Genomic DNA, 21,105 nt, shown 5'->3' on the forward strand with positions numbered 1-21,105 from the left:
TCAGCATTCTGGTCTTTGTAGTTTCAAGTTTAGGCGAGCCTCTTGTGAGGGGCGAAATGAAGGCAGCCGTTGGTTAGCGGGCTCCTCTGCCGGGTCTCACGGAGCTTACACGGCATGACTTAGTGTACACGGCATGAGCGTTGCTGGCCGGAGGAGAGCCCGATGACAGACACGTGACGGACAAAGGCCTCCCAGCCCAGCGGATGTTCCCCCCAGGGAACGGGACCGGGAGGAGGCGGAGCTGTCATTGCTCTCCCCAGGAGCAGACGCTGCCCAGCTGTGGTCGCCCAGGCCCCGCCCACTCCCCAGCAGGGTCCGCCCACTTCCCTCAGGCGCCTCCGCAGCTCCCCACCTGTCCCTCCCTCCCTCCGAAGTGAGCCCCTTTCGGAGCCAGGGCTGTGGAGGAGGGTCTGGGGCTCGCTCGGCTGCCCGCTCTCGCCCCTTCGACCCGGCGGCGGAGCCCCTGGCTGGGCGAGCGGCCGCAGTAGAGGCGAAGGATGTTCTCGCGCAGGGGCCACGCCGATGTGAAGAAGTCCGCCCAGAAAGCCCTGGACCCGCGCAAGGACGTCCTGACCCGCCTCAAGCACCTCAGGGCGCTCGTGGGTGAGTGGGGGAAGGGAGCCCGCGACGCCCACCCCTGAGAACCCCCGGGGGATGAGGGAGGGGAGACCGCGCTGGAGACCCCTCCCCACCCCTACCGCCCTAGGGCTGGGAAAGGGCTCAGGCTGGAGAGGCTGGCAGCCCAATCCTGTGCATGTCTACTCAGATGTAAGTCCCATTGAATATATGGAGCTTACTCCCAGGGAAGCGTGCATATGATTGCAGCCTTAGAGCCCAATCCTGTGCATGTCTACTCAGATGTAAGTCCCATTGAATATATGGAGCTTACTCCCAGGGAAGCGTGCATATGATTGCAGCCTTAGAGCCCAATCCTGTGCATGTCTACTCAAAAGTAACTTCCATCACTATGGAAGCTTACTCCCAGGAAAGTGTGCATAGGATTGCAGCCTGGCAGCCCAACCCTATGCATGTCCACTAAGAAGTAAGTCCCATTGAGTACTAGAGAACTTACTCCCAGGAAAGTGTGCATAGGATTGCAGCCCAACCCTATGCTTGTCTACTCAGAAGTAAGCCCTTCTATAGTCATTGGGGCTTACTCCCAAGTACTTGTGAGTCGCATTGCAGCCTGAACTTGCCTCTGCCACAAGTTTGCAAGGAACCTTTCTCACTGTATGGTGATAGTAATGACCAACCTTGCAGGGCTGCTGTGATCAAGGAATTATCCTTATTGCATTATAGCAGCAGCAGCTGAACAGTTCTTGCATTATGTTGCCACTCTTTCACTTATGTTTTTGCTATGCCAGGGGTGATGGTTGCCCTTCAGGTCTTTTCCTTCCTTCCTGTCCTTAAAGTTCTAAGTGTGGGAGATTCTTCTTGCCTCGCCCTTTAGTTTTAATTCAAGCAGGAGGTCAGTGAGAGGAATTGCTCAGGGCACATTGTTGTCATGAGAGTTGATCAGCAGTGGAGAGTTTTGCTTGGAATAGGGAAAAGCAGGTGTATTGTAGGTAAAGGGACCCACCCTGATGGCTGATATGCACAAACAGTATGTTGCAAAAGCCTAACAATGTTGAGAATGGGTGGATATTGCAAAAAGTTCACAAGTTCTTCAGAAGTAACCTCAAACCCCCTCCCCCTTATTTATTTCAAATGACAAGAGTAAGTTCTTGTAAATGATATTTCATCTGGCTGGCTTGGTACCAAAGCTTAACATAACTAGAAGTTAAAGGTGCTAGTTTCTCTGATTTGGTTATTTGGGCTTTGGTAAACATGAAGCAAAACTGTGCAGGGGCAGACCAGAGTAAAGGTGTCTTGGTAAAAAGTGTGCTGGAGGAATTTAAACTGGGATGTCTGTCCAGTTAGCAGCTTCCTGTGCGCCCCACCCACACTGAGACTATAAGAAGTTCCCCAGAAACAGGTGCCTTTTCCTTAGGGTGCACCTGAGCTCCCAACAAGAAGCCAGCTGTGTGAACCCCATTGATCAGCATTGGCTCCTGCCAGCTGTGGGAGTGGCTGAGGCCAGTGTGGTCTGAATGATCTCGAATGCCAACATTGGAGTAGTGTTAAAAATTCTGAACTTAGAGCTGTTTGTACAGTGTTGAGTCTGTCAGGGAGAGAGAGGTTGGCTGATGTTGAGTCCTGAGGCTGATGTCCTCTATTGCACCTAACTTTATCACCCTCCTTTATGTAAACAAATTACTGATCTTCCAGGAAGTTGCTTGAGTTAATGGCCTTGTTCTCACTGAGGTGGTAAAACAGGGTGGGTGATGACACTGCAGTTTGCAGGTGGGAACCCACATGACTGAATTGTCCATAGAAAACATTCTATGAAAATTGTCAGAGAGAGACTAAATTTGAATGCTTTCCCCACGGTCCAACTTTCGTTGTGCATATTTTGTATGTGTGGAGGATCATTCAGTCAGCTGAGTTCCCATCTGCAGACTGACGTAGTGTACCCCAGACCCAGGTTTATCATCTCAGTTACACTAGCAGGAGTGACTGGCTTGTTTATGTTAATTTTAACATATATAATCAATTTAGAATTGTTTTAAGTTATATACACATGGTAAATAAAGAAGAAATGACTCAAAGTTTTCTCCCCATGGGACTTTTGAAACATGTTGCGAAGATCCTGTGACTATTAAATGTTGTAACATCTTCTGTTTGTAGTGGACAGCTACTTTTAGTGTTCCAGGAATAAAAATCAAACTGTATGCATTTAGTTAACTTGTTTCCTTCTCTTTTACTGGGGTGTGAAAGCTTTTCTTTCTGAATATTGTTTTAAATTAGTTGTAAAATACCTGAGGTATCTATAAACCAGTACAGGTGGTGTCTCTGTATCTACAAAGGATCCATTCCCAGTCTTCCACCCAACCCCAGATACTGAAAACCGAAGACAACAAAATCCATGGTTTTCAGAGCCATTCTGAGTGTGCAGCCTCTCTGAGGCTCAGACTGATGCTTGGAGCATTTTTAGAGTGACTTCTCGTTTAACTGGAAGTCATTGAAAAAGGCACCGCTCCGGGTGCTTTTCTGAGCCTTGGGAGAGACCACGCACTACTGGAAGTCAGTTCCCGTTAAACTGGAAGTTGCTCTGGATGTCATTCTGAGCCTCCCAGTCATGACCAAGCAGGGTTCTGGTTGTGTCTGGGAGGTCTGCAAGGGATGATCCGGGGGTACGGCATCTGTAGTGAGGCAAATCCATGGATAAAGAGGCCCCACCTGTAATTGTCTATACTGTGTGTGTCAAGGAAACTGTCAATGTGTCCCTGAGATGTGATATAAGTAAATGTTTCTGTGAGCACAAATTATCCACCTACATACTAAGTTGTCTATTGTGTCTCTGCATGATCCATGCCTCTTACCAGTCAACCTCTGCTAAGTGCAGGTAATCCTGTAGCATCATTGCATTCAATAGAATTGTATCATTTGAGTATTCTGGATGTAGAGATGCAGCAGGAACTGCCCATTCACAGAGAAAGCTGCCCATTGTATGTCTCCATGAGTCACTGTTCTTGCTTTCTTCCAGTCAGGTCACACAACCAGAACAGTAACATGCAGTAATTTGAAGTGGGGGAGACTCTTCTGAGGACCGATACTAAGTGCCTCCAATTTTAATTCAGAAAAGTGGTCTCTAACACTGGTGTCCTTCAAACAATTAAAAATATACAGTGGATGAAGCGTGTAAATGTAAATGGATATTTGGTAAATCATTTAGATTTGAGTTGACCTCCTGATTATGGTCAAATATTCTAACCAGCATTTGGATTTTTAAAAAATATTTTAAGCAGTGCCACCTTGAGAATTGATCAGTAGTTGAATATTGTAAGAAGGTATATAGAACTTGTGTCATATCCACTGATGGGGGTTAGAGACAGGAAATTATTCCTTGTCAGTGCAGTTCCCTTTCAAATCTCCTTTTCATCTCAGAGCTTACAGCACGTTTGCAACAGTACATGCCAGTGGTAAACCGGTGCGTCAAGCTCAGGATTGGGCTCTAAATTGTTAGATTTGAGAAAACAAATTTCAATTTTATGAAACTATATTTTCCCCCTTCAGTTAGATTTTATGAGCCTATTGCTATTTGGTTACTTTCTCCTGAGGTAAATGCAATATTCATAGTTCCTAGCTCTTCCCCAGGAACTTGCTGTGCAACTAAAAACATGAACTCAAATTTTCAAAGTGAGTTTTCATTTATAGCCCACTTTTCTTGATGATGCTACCATAAGGCAGCTTTCAATATCCATTTAAAATGGGCAATACGCAGTGGCGTCACCATGAAGTTGCAGGTAGCGTAGGCTGCATGGGTACCAAACTCAGGAGGGGTGACATCACACTACCTGAGCCTCTGTTCAGCTATCTTTGGCCTGGTCTGGGACCAACTGTCTTGTACTTCCACTGACTATCTTGTTTTCACTGCTCACCGGTGAGAAGATGAAGCAGCTGGGCCTGGAGCGCCCAAAGATCACTTGAGGCAGTCCGGAGGTGGGCTTTCATATTTAAAGCAATGAGCTAGCCGCAAAGGTTGGGAGTGATGTCATTACATCTGGATGTGTATCCAATTTATGTTCAAAATTTCTCCCTTGATATACTTCTCTCTTGTATAGAGAGGTCTACTTGTGCAGAAAATGACTTCCATCCATGAATCTGCTCATCTGGATTGTGTTTAAAAGATATTTTGGTACACTTATTCACATGTAACACTGGTTAAAAGTTTGTGTCCTGGCTTTCAGTCAAAAAAACAAACAAACTTTACTGTTGTATATACTCATAATGGCCAGAGCCAAAGCTAAATAAACAGAGCTAGCAATCTTTTGAAACCTTTATTTCTCTTACAGACACTGTTAGTTTATATCATATAGTCAGTGTATATTGTATCCTGTAGAGTTACATGTGCATGTCCCTGCTCCCAAGGAGCTTGCAGTCTATAATGACACAATGGGGGGGGGGGGTGGAGAGAGAGAGAGAGAGAGAGAGAGAGAGAGAGAGAGAGGACAATGGAGGACAGGGTATCCATACCTTCAACCATTGTACAGAAGAGGGAACTCCTCCTGACCGAGGAGTTAAGTCAGATAGAGGTTAAAAGAGAAGATGTTTCAGACCTCATTGATAAATTAAAGATTAATAAGTCACCGGGCCCTGATGGCATTCACCCAAGAGTTATTAAGGAATTGAAGAATGAAGTTGCAGATCTCTTGACTAAGGTTTGCAACTTGTCCCTCAAAATGGCCATGGTGCCAGAATATTGGAGGATAGCAAATGTCACGCCTATTTTTAAAAAGGGAAAGAGGGGGGACCCGGGAAACTATAGGCCGGTCAGCCTAACATCCATACCGGGTAAGATGGTGGAATGCCTCATCAAAGATAGGATCTCAAAACACATAGACCAGGGGTGTCCAAAGTTTTTGGCAGGAGGGCCACATCAGCTTTCTGACACTGTGTCTGGGGCCAGGGGAAAAAAAGAATTAATTTACATTTAAAATTTGAATAAATTTACATAAGTTTACACAAATGAATATATTAAAGATGAACTTATATGAATGAATGAAGGTCTTGCAATAGCTCAATGCCTAAAAAAGGCCTTGCACAAACCAAGGCTTTCCTTTGCTGCCACTGATGCATCACAGATGTGAAACAGCAAGCAGGGAGGGAGCTCTCATCCCACAGTTCACGTGAGAGGTCAAACAGTCGCCCTCATGCTGAGAGAAGTTGCGTTGGGCCAGTGTGGGCTTCAACAAATCTCCAGAGGGCCAGAGGCTCATTGGAGACTAGGGGCTCCCTGAGGGCCGCATTGAGAGGCCTTGAGGGCCACAAGTGGCCCCCGGGCCAGGGTTTGGGCACCCCTGACATAGACGAACAGGCCTTGCTGAGGGAGAGTCAGCATGGCTTCTGTAAGGGTAAGTCTTGCCTCACGAACCTTATAGAATTCTTTGAAAAGGTCAACAGACATGTGGATGCGAGAGAACCTGTAGACATTATATATCTGGACTTTCAGAAGGCGTTTGACACGGTCCCTCACCAAAGACTACTGAAAAAACTCCACAGTCAGGGAATTAGAGGACAGGTCCTCTCGTGGATTGAGAACTGGTTGGAGGCCAGGAAGCAGAGAGTGGGTGTCAATGGGCAATTTTCACAATGGAGAGAGGTGAAAAGCGGTGTGCCCCAAGGATCTGTCTTGGGACCGGTACTTTTCAACCTCTTCATAAATGACCTGGAGACAGGGTTGAGCAGTGAAATGGCTAAGTTTGCAGATGACACCAAACTTTTCCATGTGGTGAAGACCAGAAGTGATTGTGAGGAGCTCCAGAAGGATCTCTCCAGACTGGCAGAATGGGCAGCAAAATGGCAGATGCGCTTCAATGTCAGTAAGTGTAAAGTCATGCACATTGGGGCAAAAAATCAAAACTTTAGATATAGGCTGATGGGTTCTGAGCTGTCTGTGACAGATCAGGAGAGAGATCTTGGGGTGGTGGTGGACAGCTCAATGAAAGTGTCGACCCAATGTGCGGCGGCAGTGAAGAAGGCCAATTCTATGCTTGGGATCATTAGGAAGGGTATTGAGAACAAAACGGCTAGTATTATAATGCCGTTGTACAAATCGATGGTAAGGCCACACCTGGAGTATTGTGTCCAGTTCTGGTCGCCGCATCTCAAAAAAGACACAGTGGAAATGGAAAAGGTGCAAAAGAGAGCGACTAAGATGATTACGGGGCTGGGGCACCTTCCTTATGAAGAAAGGCTACGGTGTTTGGGCATCTTCAGTCTAGAAAAGAGACGCCTGAGGAGGGACATGATTGAGACATACAAAATTATGCAGGGGATGGACAGAGTGGATAGGGAGATGCTCTTTACACTCTCACATAATACCAGAACCAGGGGACATCCACTCAAATTGAGTGTTGGGCGGGTTAGGACAGACAAAAGAAAATATTTCTTTACTCAGCGTGTGGTCGGTCTGTGGAACTCCTTGCCACAGGATGTGGTGATGGCGTCTAGCCTAGACGCCTTTAAAAGGGGATTGGACAAGTTTCTGGGGGAAAAATCCATTATGGGGTACAAGCCATGATGTGTATGCGGAACCTCCTGATTTTAGAAATGGGTTATGTCAGAATGCCAGATGCAAGGGAAGGCACCAGGATGAGGTCTCGTTATCTGGTGTGCTCCCTGGGGCATTTGGTGGGCCACTGTGAGATACAGGAAGCTGAACTAGATGGGCCTATGGCCTGATCCAGTGGGGCTGTTCTTATGTTCTTATGAATTTTGGCAGGCACACCTTTTTAAACCCTTCCATGCTGAGCTGCACCTGCCAAAATTCCCTCTTCTGTACAATGGTTAAAGGTGTAGGCACTTTGTATCTTGTATCTGGTAAGGTATCTGGTCACCCTGATCTTTTGCCGTGTTTGTCTCCAACAGATGTTAGTGCTGTTCATACCCTTTAAGCCTTCAGCTTAGTCTGTTTTATCTATTATGTTTGTTTCACTGATGTATGGTGTTGGTGCATCAGTCTCTCAGAAAAGAGTCTAGCATTTCTCCCCTGTGTGTTCACCCAAATGCTGTTTGAGAGCTACTATCCCATTCATTGTGGAGCTAAGTGCAAGTAGAAACTTGAATATCTACTCCGTTAGTTCCCTTTTAGTCTTAAGCCAAAGGAACTGCTGTCTCCTTTTATGCCAAGAGCCATGAATTATTCAGTCTGTCCTGTGGGTTCATGTAAGAGTGTTGAATCTCTTAGCAGAACATCTAAGGATCAGGGGTTGAACTTCGCACCTCCCATTTTGTGTGTCTCATTGTTTATTCCTCCACTGCTTATCTTCAGGCTTTGCTGTCCTCTCTTGTGCTAGGAATTGTCAAACATTGAAGCAAAATATAATAGGAAAAATGGATTAACACAAATATGAATGTTTCTGGCACAGCGTAGTCTTGGTTATAATTCCCACAGTTTACAGTGACTTCATGTTTGCTCTTCAAATTCTTTGTGCTAACAGTTAACAGTCAGTTTTGTTGTTGGCCCAGTATATGATTGACTTGCATTGCAGAGAATTACAGGAAGGCCTGGTCAAGCAACATTTAGTAGGTGTCATGCAGAGGTGTATGCAGCAGACCAGAGTTCATTTTGAAACTGCAAATCAGCAGTTCCCTTCATAAACTTCCCAAATGCTTTGCAGACTTGACCAATAGCTGGTGAAAAGGAAATGGCTTCTATTGTGCATGCACTGTTTTTCTCTCTGCCAGATCCTCAAGCTGATTTTTAGACTCAATGAGGTTTTGTTTTTTTTAAAAAAGACAGTTATTGTGAGGAAAAGGGTGGCACTAATTTGGAAACTTTACATTTTATTCAGATCATTACATTCGAGTGTCTTAGGATTGTTCCCATAGTAACTTTTCTCATGGTACAAGTCACATCCTTGGTAGTTTTATTCATAAATCTTAATAAAAAACTTTTCACTATGCTGCCTGCAAATAAATGAAGCTTCCATGAAATAGGGTTGTCTGTGTTGTAGTTCTTTGACCACTAGGAAACTCTCAGTGTCTCAGTACATCAGTGGGTTGGGTGGGTAAGCCTAGTAAGTCATCTTATGTAGGTACCTTTTGATAGTCAAGTCAGCCATAAAACCATGATAGCAGGGTGTCAGATCGAATCAAAATCCCCCCCTTTTTGCAATTTCAACCATTATTTGAATGTCTGTATTGAAGCAGGACGGAACCTGTCACCAAAATTCAGGTTACCAGTTCAGAATAAGTGTTTGACACTAAAAGGAGAAAACAAACGTACAAAATAAATATGTAACAATATAGCAAACACATAAAACCGGTATCTGGGAAGGTTTCTGTACATCTTGGATTTGTCCTCATTTCTGTATTACCATATTCAGGAACTAGAAAACAGCAGATGTGATAGAGGTTCACTGCCTGAAGACTGTAATTCACACTGCAAAGATAAGCAAAGGCTGGTAGATAGCTGTGACAGACTAGTTATGCATTTTGTTTGTGTGACTGGAACAATTTCAGTCGCAACTGGACTGGAACCAAAGTAAACGTCAGTTCTGATTCCATGTGTGAAATAATGTTTTTCACTACTTAGTTTCTAAAACGAGATACTGGACTTAAGACCCGTTCTGGTTGATTTGGAAACTCATTAGGTGTGTAGATGACTAGTTTTAGGTAACTAGTGATAGGTGAAGGACATCCAGCATGTGTTCAGAACCACATCAAACCTTGTATCTTGTGCCTTTGACTATTTTCTTCCTCAAGCAGTGATACAATAGCCACTATTAGCTGTTTAAACTTTTGTAAAATGTTCACAGGACTGTGTGTTTGCCCAGTTTCTCATGTGTTAATAGAAAAACTATCTTGTATGGAAAATTATAGAACTGCCTCTCATGCAGACAGTTAAGCCATTTCTGCCCAGCATTGCATATAGCAAGGGTGCTCAATAGGTGGATCGCGATCTACCGGTAGATTGCGAGGCAAAATGAATAGATCGCGGAGTGCCGACCCCCCCCCTTCAGGTGCCTCTGGGAGGAAACGCCGGGAGTAAGGCCCATTGTACTCAATGGGGCTTACTCCCAGGTAAGTGTGGCTAGGATTGCAGCCTCACAGCCTAATCCTAGGCATGTCTAATCAGGAGTAAGTCCTGTTATACTCAGTGGGGCTCAAGGTACACCAACATACATTGTACACATAAATGTTATATGTTATGATGGCGCGAACATTGTAAAAAAAAACTCTGGTAGATCTCCGGGCCTTGCTGGGTTTCAAAGTAGCTCTCGAGCCAAAAAAGTATGAGCACCCCTGGCATATAGCAACAGGGATCAAAAGTGTACACCTGTGGACTGGGCAGAAATGGGTTAAACAGCTGAACACTTTACTAGATAATAGTTCAGAAGTTGTTTTTTATTCCATTGAGTAATTTTTCAACAGAATCATCTTGATCACCCTCAGAGGCAATCTCCTTGTTTCCTGTGCTATTTTGATGTGACCCCTTATTTATAAAGGTGTGCATTTAGGTATTTATTCCACATTCTTTAATATGCCCATATTGAAAATCTATTAATTCAACATTGTTTAGGGAGTGTCTTATGAAATGAAAAAATGCTTTGTCTGCTTTAAATAATTAAAAACAAAACTGCCTTAAGTTGTACTAGGCAACTAGAAGAAAAGGTAATTTGAAAAACTGGATATATTAGAAACATGAGACAGCAGAGCATGTTTGTTTAACACTTCAGTCATTCTAAGGACTTCTCTGCTTGAGTGTGAGATTTTTGTAATGGAGTGCGTTGGTTAATTTTAGCCTGGGTTTTTGTTAAAGTAAATGCTGTGCTGATGCTTTGCCCACAGTGCTTTTATGCGCTTACTAAAATGATATAAATGGGTTTTTATGCATACATGGGAACGAATACTAGCACTTGCATCTGCAATGTCTTGACTGATCTTGGTTGGCAAACAACATTTTGTGTTTGCAAGGGCCTTGCCCCTCTATGACATATTGCATTGGACCCAACTTCCTTCTATAAAGCAGGATCACCCGTATATCGTATCTGCATAGATGTTCTGTGGGACTCAGTAACACACCTGAAGAGTACACAGTCCCTGATCCTGTAATTGGAAATGTGTGATGTTTCTGGCTACTGGATGCAGAGGTCCAGCTCTGAAAAACACTTGCATAGCACTATTTTTATGTGTGTGGTTTCTGATCTAGGAAGAGGTGTGTCCATAGAGGTAACCTCATGATCTATTCATTGATTCTTTAATATAGGCCGAAAGAATGTCAAGTCTGCATTCTTACAAGACTTCCACCCACCTGTGAGTCTGTCTGCCAGTTGACAGCACAGTGGCTGTCACCTAGTGAGATGGTATCTTGACCAACATTACTGCTTCACAAGTACAGTTGGCCCTCTTTATCCACAGGGATTTAGTTCTAGAACCCCCCATGGATGAGAAATTCCATGGATGTTCAAATTCAGTTACCCTGCTATAGCTTCGTTTGTCTTGTGCCCACCCATTTGTACAATTTTAGGCAGTTTGCTTAGGCTTTAGACAACTTGTGCAAATTTACAGAAATTGCCAAAACCTACGGAAATGGGTGGGCACAAGACAGACAAAGGTACAGTAGGGTAAATGAATTTTTTAAAAAAATACATTTTCAATCTGTGGATGTGGAGCCTGCGGATAAGGTGGACCAGTATATCTTTCTTTTCTCTTTCCTCTCCCTCTGCTTCAGAGTTGTGAACAGAGGAATCCTGGTTTCTTAAACCACAGCTCTGTGTATCATCTGAACCTAACACATGTGGCTTAATGGCAGTTTAAAACCAGAATATGAAGGAGAGTGCATGTAGGTTCAACACAACTCTTTCAGCTTATGATCCTGATTTGACAAACTGGCTTGTTGGATCATTTCAACCAGGCCACTGTGTATGCATTACCCATACTATACTGAGTTGGAGTATAGAACTATATTCTGGAGTATAGTTGAAGTATAGAACAGAACTATATTCTGTTCAATTATTTTAGCACAGCTCTGTGTAAATAGCATTTCTATTTAACCAAGTGTCTGGATATCTATCTGGATATCTAGATAGACATCTTTGAAAATCAGAGAAGTTACACCTACTTAATTTAAGTCGTTTGTGGCATATCGACAACCTGAAGGAAAGAGCAAACCAGTTCTTCTCTAGTTTGTAAAATCTTCCCTATATGTGAGGTAATGATTTCCAGAGTATTGCTGAGAAGGATCCAGAGCCACTTCTGTGAATCTGCCCTTCTCCTCATTCTCTTATTGCATCAACTATATATAAAACATGCCATGTTTGTGTCTAGCGGCTGCAGGCATATGAATTAAGGCCACAATGTAAGCTTTCTCTCACCTGTGAGTCTGTCTGCCAACTGAGAGCCCCTTTCTTAGTTTCCTGGTGGGATAGTATTTCGACCACCATTTCTTCTTCACTTCTCTCCCAGAATCATCCCCTATATTGTGTGTAATACAGGGCCCAGAGCTCTAGGCACAATGGAGGATATGATTCTTCAGTCAGCCTCAGTGTATACAGTGAACTGGCATTTGGGGAGTGGGAGAGGATTCTTCAGGAGAAGGGTCCTCATTCATGATGGTAGGAAAAATGATTCTATTAAGTTGAAAACAGACTGTCCAACAGTGGTTGCAATATTGAACTGGTTATATTTGTAAGTTGCATGCATTCTGAACACGCTACCTCATGTGTGATTGTGCCCTGTAGCGGTTGCTTCTACAGTGCTATACTGATATATCTTATGTCCTCTTCCTGCTTAAACTGTTGTAGATTTAAATGTTAAAATTTTATGTCGCTAATACTGACCCTTTTTTACACTTCTTTCTTTTTTAAAAATACTCTTACAGATGCTGTAGATGGAAGTGAACTGAAACAGTTTTTTGAGATTAACTATTCTCAAATTTATTTTATCTTCTATGAAAATTTCGTAACACTGGAAACTAGCTTGAAACAAAAAGGTAAGCATTTTAGGTGTGTCTTACCCCTGCCAGTTGTTAAGCTTTTAGGATGCATAATAATGTCTTATATATATTTTGAGCACTCTTGGTGCTCAACTCTTCGAATGCTGTTGATCAGCTTTCTGCATCTTTGTCCAAGCAGCTAGGCAATTTTAAGGCTTGTCTTCTGAGTCTCATCCTTATCAGCTTAGCGTGCTATTCTTTCTAACCAGAAAGAGTGTGAGAAGGGCTTTTGCTGGATGTGAGAGTAGAGTGCTGTCAACTGCTTGGAAACCATATTCCTAGTGCTATCAAATTCAACATGTGTAACTGGAAAGCTGCCCAGAAAGTAAAACATGGTCACACTTGTTTTCAAAAGAGGAAATGCCCCAAATGAGTATATTAACATAAAAGGAAGTTGAGCATGATAGTGGAAGAGGGTGAAATCTGTGCAGGATGCCTGGAGGTTATTTAAAACTTTAGTTCTAGAGGTTTAACTGGAATATGTATCATAGATGTAACTGCTTTAACTGGAATATGTATCATAGATAGAAAAGATACCAACAAGTCCAAGAGGATGCCAGCAAGATTAATGAGCAGTGTTAAGGGAACTGCAAAAAACAAGAAGGCTTCCTGTAAAATATCTCAGCTAGGAGGAAGAAGGAGCAGACATTGTGGTAAAATTAATGTAAACTGATATCAAGGGAAGAAGAATTTGAGGAGCATGTCAGACATAAAGATGAGGGGGGAAAATATTAAAGTGCCAGACATATGAAACCAGATACAAGTGACTGGACCATTGGACAACAAAGCAATTAAGAATTATTGAAGGCACACAGGTGCTTCAGAGGCAATTCCTTGGTTTGATTTTTACTGTTGAAGAGAGAGATGGCGGAGTATAAGAACCTATATTTGAAATGCTTTTATGTTTGTATGTAAGTAAGAGCATCTGGGAATCAGATGGATGTGGTATTAAGTTCTAGGACTAATTGACAAGTTCAACTATCAGCAAGCTACTAGGTCCAGACAGCAGCCACCCAAGAGTTCTTAAAGAATGCCAGTGTGAAATTACTGATCTCCTGACAAAAAATATGTAGCATCACAATTGAACTGGTTGCTAAATGATCTGGAGTTGAGAGTGAGCAGTACGGTGGCCAAGTTTGTGGGAGATACCAAATTCTTCAGGATAATTAAAACCTAAGCAGACTATGAAGAGCTTCTAAGCAGCCTCTTCAAATTGTCTGAGTGGGCCACAAAGTGGCATGAGGGTAAGTATAAAGTTGTGCACGCTGGGGTAAAGCCCCCTACTGTCATATGTATACGAGTATTCATTGATGGAGTTTGAACTAGTGGTAACTATTATTAGTATTCTTAATAATAATAATGGACAAAACACACCAAAGTGTTTCCCATTGTCACTGGGGCACTTGAAACAATTTTGAAAAGTTTTGTGAATTAAACTACAGCTTGCTGAAATAACACCATCAGATCTTTAAAAATGGTACTTTTAGGAACATCGTACATACTGTGCCAATATTTAGTTCTTACAAGTCTCTGCCTGAGATCTAAGTATGCCAATCAATGATATTTTCAATCTTTTGTTAGTTGTTGACTGAGCTTCCTGTAGTTTGGAATAGTAATAGTAAAGGATCTAAAGAATAACTAAGGAAGGATCTTCAGGTAATAATGACTAGCTTAATGAAAACATGAACTCAGTATGTTGTGGCTACAAAAAGGTTATTGGAACAAGGATTGAAAGTAAATTCTTACTCTACAGGACCTGCAAAATATGCTTTAAGCCACTTTCCAGTGATGTAATTGCATAGTTTAATCTACAGATATGCAGCCAGAGATCTGTAAAGGTATTTCAAAATAATTTTTGAAGTTAAGGCTTAATGGAACATTACTTCTCAGAGTATCCTTACATCTGCATCCCTTTCCACACCAGTAGCATGCAGCCTTTTGCAGCACAATCCTATGCATATCTACTCAGGGTGCAATAACTCTTGCTGAATAGACAGGTCAATAGGCCTGTGCTGTATTCAGTGTGAGGTAGGTGCAGGCTGGGGTGTAACTCAGAGGAAGGGGATTTTATTCCCCTTACCCAGAACAACGCCCCAGGCAACCCTATAGGGCTATTCAGATTTGTGTCCACAATTCCAGGGGCACTAATCCGAGTGGACCGTGTAATACTGGTTGGGCCAGGGATGGGGATTAGAATCCAGCCTGTGCTGTTGCAATTGGTCCCAACCCCCTCCAGGGCCCAATCCATTCCCTGGGCCGCCCTCCCCCATCCCCAAATGCCCCTTCCCTGTCTTCGTTTCTCGCTCCTGCCACCCTCTCCCACCCCCCTGTGCCCGACACAAATTCCCCCAGTTCCGATGTGATTCCAGGACAGTGACACCAGCGCACATCTGTGCGCTGGCCTACTCTCCTCCTGAGTACCTGCAAATGTGCTTTATGGCAAGTTCGTGACACTCAGGAGCTAGTACAAGGAACTTGTGCAGAGGGTCCTCTGAGCCCAGCAGAGGCTGCAGGCATTCGTGGTGGGGTCAAACTGAGCCTTAGAGGTGAAAAAATCATAACTTCTGGTTTTTTGTAAAACCAGAATGACTTTTTTTGCCTGTAAGCTCAGGTGGAGCCTAGCAGAGGCCATGAACAGATGTCCACAGCTTTTTTTAGGCTCAGAGGACCCTCTGGAGGTGAGAGGAGTAGAATGTCAGGTATCCGGGGAGGGGTTCTGGAATGGAACCCTGTGGATACAGTGGTATGCCTATACTGTATATGCAGCTTTCTTTCTTCTTTTATGCTGGACACTCTCTTTAGTCTGCTCCTTAGGCCATCTGTGTTTTATTTCTCCATACCCTCAACTGCACACACTTATCTTTTCCTTAAGACAGCACTCAATTTTTAGATGAAAGCAAGCTGGTTGGCAAATTTGTAAGATGGTACATATATATTCTAAGCAGGAATCTATATTTATTACCTTGTGACAGATGGGTAGTGATCATCATGGCCAAATGCTTGTATTATCAAAGATATGGTTATGATTTTTCAAACTTCATCATCAAAATCATAGAGGAATGTGTATGTAGGCTTCTTTGTAACAGTACTGAATTTAATGCTATAATTCCTGTCAGATTTTTGTTATCCAAGTGGCATATTGTCTTTAAACCATAGTGACAAATAACATTCTTTTTTTTTCTTCAGGGAATAAATCACAAAGAGAGGAGCTGGACTCTATTCTCTTTCTTTTTGAAGTAAGTTATGACATTTTAGTATTTATATAACATCATGGATTGTTTGCATTAGTAATGAACATGTTCTCTTTATGGCAAACATTCCCCTCCACATCATGGCTAACCTGTGAATATTTGACACTGTTCTAAATAGTGGTGATGGATGATTCCCATCTTCTACATTCAACTTGTAATTGATGTGTTTAAAAAAAAAATAAAAAAATCAAGTAGATGTTTAGGCCCTGTCATGTTTGCAGTGCTTTCACTGAGAATGTGAGGTAGACTCCAATCCTATCCACACTTACCCAGTTAGCAGGGGTTCTAGGTAAGAGGCACTTTTTCAAGTGGGTGCTCCTTTTTTTAGCAGGGGGAGAGAAACTGGCCCACCTCACCCCAGCACTGTCTGTTCTAGTGGCTGTCTGCTGGTGTTCTTTTTGCATCTTTTTAGATTGTGAGCCCTTTTGGGACAGGGAGCCACTAGTTATCTGATTTTTCTCTGTAAACCGTTGTGAACTTTAGTTGAAAAGCGGTATATAAATACTGTTAATAATAATAAGTAAGCCCCAGTGACTATAATGGGACTTATTTCTGTGTAGACATGCACGGGATTGGGCTCTAAGTCTTCCTACAGCCTGGTCTGGACGGGATTCTTATCATATTCTCTCATTTTTGTTTTGCTGACTAAGGTATTAGGATGGTACAGAGTGTCCTATTCATACTGGGCAGGCTGCAGAGTTGCACCATGTGTCTATAGACCTTTCTCCAGCCTATACCCATTCTAGTTTTTTGTGAATTGGTTTTACTTTTATATTGACTCTATTTTTAGAATTTTTTCATGATTTTGATTGCTATTTGTATTGTGTAAACTGCTTTGACAATTTTGTTGAAAGGTGGTATACAAATAAAATTATTCGTTTTGCCATACTGCCTCCCAAAATTTCTGTAGTGACAATGGTAACATATAATAATGCTTTATGTTTATAGATTTCTTAAAAATCTCTTTGAAATTTATATGTACAGTATAGGGGGGAAAAGCTGCTTCTAGAAGGCCCAAGACTTGACAGCAGGACCTAATATTGGGTCTCATAACTTCAATCTAGTTCATTGCTTTTGAACCAGTGGTATGAGTCCAATTTGTGGTACTTCAGAGAGTCAGCAGTCGTACCTAGCCATGTAGAGTTACATGTGTAAAGTGCAGTTACTGCTACAGGGACCATGTTCCCCCACTTGGCCTGATTCTGTCAGAAATGGAGATAGTTGAGGTGCAATGTGCTGGTGAAATGATGCAGCTGTGTGGCAACTTGCTCACTAGCACACTTTCAAAAGAAATGAGGATTAGAGACGGGAGGGGGGGAGACAGTTGAAGAGAGAACAGGAAGTTGCAGCAATTGTGGAAGCATCTCCATCATTCCAGGTACTACTGTGGGGTGAGCACACACTGTGTCCCTGAAAGCAGTGGTGCTTGCAAGAGTGATTCTGCGTGTGGCGTGGGGGAAGGGGGGTTGAAAAGCTCTTATCAAGTTATTATGGTGCCTTCTCCAGTCGCTGGTATCTTTTTTCTTTTAAACAGCTGCAGACCTAATTAACCATCAGTGTACCATTCAGCATGCATTTTTATTTTGCTGAAGAATTAAGCAGAATTTCTTTTCAGGTTTATCTTGAAAGGTTTTTTTTCCAGCTTTTAAAAAATAATTGAACAGAAGTAGTTTTCCTTTAGAGAGTAATAGAATTGTTCTTTAGAAAAGAGCTGTTATAAACCAGTGAGGGATTCTTCAAAGCAAGTAATGGGCTGAGAAATGGTATAAATATCACCTGGAATATGCATTCATATTTTTTAGCAATAGGAGATTAAGTTAATTGGTTGGCTCGCATTTCATCTTATGTCAACAAGAATATGGACTTTCTCCATGTTCTAGTCTAATTAGTTCAATAGCTAATTAGGATTATTGATGCTTGGCAACTGGCATGAAAACCAAACTACAAACATATTAGTAAACATATTTTAGAAAACAGATTTGCACAATTTTTTAAAACTTGCTAATCTGCAAGTGTCTCAGTGTTAATAGAATCTTGCAAATTAGCTTTAAAAATATTAGGTTTCAGAGGTGAGAATGCTTCTGTTTGCGTTAAATACTTGTGTGATGCATCCTAAGGTCACATCCTTTAGTCACAATTGCTGTAATGGAACAAATGACTGGTGGGGGAGGTACACTGGAGAGCAAGGAATTCCCCCAAGGGAAATGTACTAGAAAGGGGCAGGGTCTACAGCATCGTTCCCCATATGGTATCTACAGCTCTAAATACATGAGCTGGTATCTCATACTCATCTATTTGCCTCACCAATACTTTAGTGTCCTTGTTTCTCTTCAGACCCTGGATCCTAAGTTTCAACTGCAATCCCTCAATATACCTAAACTGGATCTGCTTTGAAGGTGCTTCTCCTTCTGCTACACATCCTCCTGGGATCCTTAAATAATTATTACTGAGGTTATATGTGTGGTTACCTTTGAAGGACTACTCAGAAGCTGCAGTTAGTCCTTAATATAGCTTCTAGTTTAACTGGGACTAGTCAGAACATCCCACTAGTTTTAGTACAGGTTCATTTCCACCCAGTTTGTTTCCAAGAATAGTTGAATGTTCATATTTTAACCTTAAAGCCCTATACAACTTGGGATCTGGGTTTTTGAAGGAATTGCCCTCAGAAGTGGACCAGCTGCCAGTTAAACTGAGTGTGGTAGTAGAGTGATGTAGTCAAACAACATGGCAACAGCCAAAACTTGCACAGTGCATTCTGCACTCGTTGAAGCCTCCTTGCAGCCTATAGCCAGACATGAAGTATATTACAGTAATCCAGTCTAGATGTAACCAGTGTGTGGATATCCCTAATCAGGTTTGACCAACCCAGGAAAGGATGCAGCTGGCATACCAGTCTAAACTGAGCAAATGTACTCCAAGCCACAGCTGCAGGATATCCTGGAACATCACCAAACTACAAAAAACAGTCCAACAAAATTAACATGCTCAAACTGACACATTAGCAAAACCCCAGCAAACAGCAGGATATAGTCTAACAACTGTGCCAGAAAAACACACAGCCCCAAATGCTGAAGCAAATAAATACATCTTCAGAATAGTGGCAGAAATGGAGCCAGCCTATTGCCACTGGAACAGAGTTCCACATAGATAATTCCATTACAACAAAGGCCATCTTCTTTCTCTAAAAGCAAAGCTGGGTCCAAAAGCGCTCCCAAATTGCAAACCTGATCCTTTAACGGGAGCACAACCACCTCCAAAACAGACTGACCATTGGTGGCATCCAGTTCTGACCTCCTTGACGAACTTCCCAGTGGCTTCATGTTAAACATGGAAGATAAGCTCAAACCTGAAGGACATGGTAGGGCAGAGGCCAGCATCAAGCAGGAGTCCCCCAATACCACCTTCTATAACATGTAGTCCAGGAAGAACTGGAGCTGCTGCAAAACAGTGTCCAACATCCTATATAAGCATGTCACATGGGTACCATGGTTGATAATATCAGTAGTTGCTGAGAAGTCCAGCAGAATCAACATGAATGCATCTTCCCTCCATCCCAGTGTGTGGGCAGTGGTTCTGAAACTGGCGGGTCACGACCCACTAGCTTGAGAATGATTGTCCCTGGCACTTTAAAGGGCAGGGAAGGGGGGAAAGGCAGTGACGTGATCCATAGGATTGCATCGTTACCAGGCTCATGGGCATTTTTAAAACTTATCCCTCCCTGCAGCAGCCTCCTAAGTGTGCAGGGAGCCCCTCAGGTCCCTCTACAAGGCTCCCCACACCTCAAAATAATTAAAAAATGCTATCGTAACCCACTTCTAGATTGCAATCACAGTTTTTTACTTTGAAGCATGGGGAGCCTTGCAGAGGGCTCTGTGGGGCTTGCTGCACCGCCAGGAGGTTGCTGCAGCAGGTAGAGGGTAAGTTTTTTAGAAAGCTCCTATGAGCCCAGCAGCAACACAGTCTTGTGGATCGCGTCACTGCCTTCCCCCTGCCCCTTCCAGACTTACCTGTTTTGAACTCCCTGTGAGTTTGAGAACCGCTGCAGAAGGGCAACCAAATCTATTTCTGTCCCAAAACCTGACTGAATGCTGGTCAGAAATAGGTTCATATAGTCCGTTTCTTGGTGGAGTTCTTGAACTGAATTGCCACTGATCAGTCAAGAGTGTGAACGTTCTTGAGTGATAGTTCTTGCCCAAGAATGAGAGGTTTTGAAATTGATCACTAATTATCCAGTATGGTGAGATCTTGTAAAGACTTCAGGAAAGGATGGATCACCACCATTTTAAGGTGGTGATGTGTATAGATTATCCTCCCTGCTTATTCGGGTGGTCCTTCCAGGGCATCTTTTATCAGCCAGGTTGGACAAGGATCAAGCGCACATATGGACAATTGCATGCTTCTAGGAATTCTGTCCACAGTTTTGGGTTGGCGAAGTGAAAAGAATCCAAGAAGTTGTAGTACTCTTTTGTCGCAGCTATTTGTCACCACAGCGTAGGTCTTAAAATGGATTCTAGTTTGTGTTTGATTGGATTTGTCATGAGTTTTCCTGTATGGTTACTCAAGACACTTGCCTAGTTGCTTCATTGCTTGTAGCTTCCCAGAAAACGAGAGCACCAACTTGACTCCATTATAAGGTACGCTCAAAAGCAATAGCGTCCTTAGCCCAGATTATTTCTTCATACCAGAGGTTGACCAAGGTATCAGTGGTACTGCTGGCCTTACTGACAGGAAAATCCCCCTGGGCCATCCCAAATCCCTCAGTTTCTGAGGAAAATAGGTTTCTCACCCATGGAAAGGTAGACTGAGAAAAGAGACTGGCCAAAAATCACTTAGTAGGCTTTAAGCAAACAGATGTAATCCCAGGTGTTCCTGGTCCAATACTCTAACCATTACAGCTTACTATCTCCAAAATACAAGACAGTCACAGAACTGAGCTGTTTTGAATGAACCACATGCTTGTCATTCTCAAGCAAGTATCAGCCTTTCTGTTGATACGCTTAACGGAGATAGATGTAGGTTAATCCTCTTTTACACTGACAATGGCTAAAGTAATTGTCGCATCTCATTTCCTTTTAGTGAAACTTGATAGATTTTATTTTGCAGATTTTTATTTTGTCTTTCAGCCTCCTAAAGGCAGCTCATATACTTAAACTGTACAATGCAATGATTTAAAAAAAATCTCCAATGCTTTTTTCTGTTTCTCTTCCTCCCAAGATGGTTGATGCCCTATGGCCAGTAAGAAGGAAGGGGCTCAGTTCAGGCTGTTCAAAGTAGTGGCAGCATGTGGAGAAGACAATAATGGTTCTTCAGTGA

The 21,105-nt window shown here is 42.7% G+C and overlaps 1 protein-coding gene across 4 annotated transcripts in view; it reads left to right on the forward strand.

Moving 5' to 3' along the window:
• Positions 1–239: 239 nt before the first annotated feature.
• RALGAPA2 (Ral GTPase activating protein catalytic subunit alpha 2) overlaps positions 240–21,105 on the forward strand; it is a 190,102-nt gene continuing 169,236 nt past the window's right edge. For all 4 annotated transcript variants that reach the window (XM_066622986.1, XM_066622982.1, XM_066622983.1 and 1 more), the window contains exons 1-3: positions 240–603; positions 12,428–12,538; positions 15,728–15,777. In XM_066622986.1, the coding sequence (XP_066479083.1) occupies positions 498–603; positions 12,428–12,538; positions 15,728–15,777 (267 nt within the window). In that variant the 5' untranslated portion in view covers positions 240–497. The remainder of the gene's footprint in view (positions 604–12,427; positions 12,539–15,727; positions 15,778–21,105) is intronic.

Source organism: Tiliqua scincoides, chromosome 4, assembly GCF_035046505.1.
Source record: "Tiliqua scincoides isolate rTilSci1 chromosome 4, rTilSci1.hap2, whole genome shotgun sequence".
Lineage (NCBI taxonomy): Eukaryota > Metazoa > Chordata > Lepidosauria > Squamata > Scincidae > Tiliqua > Tiliqua scincoides.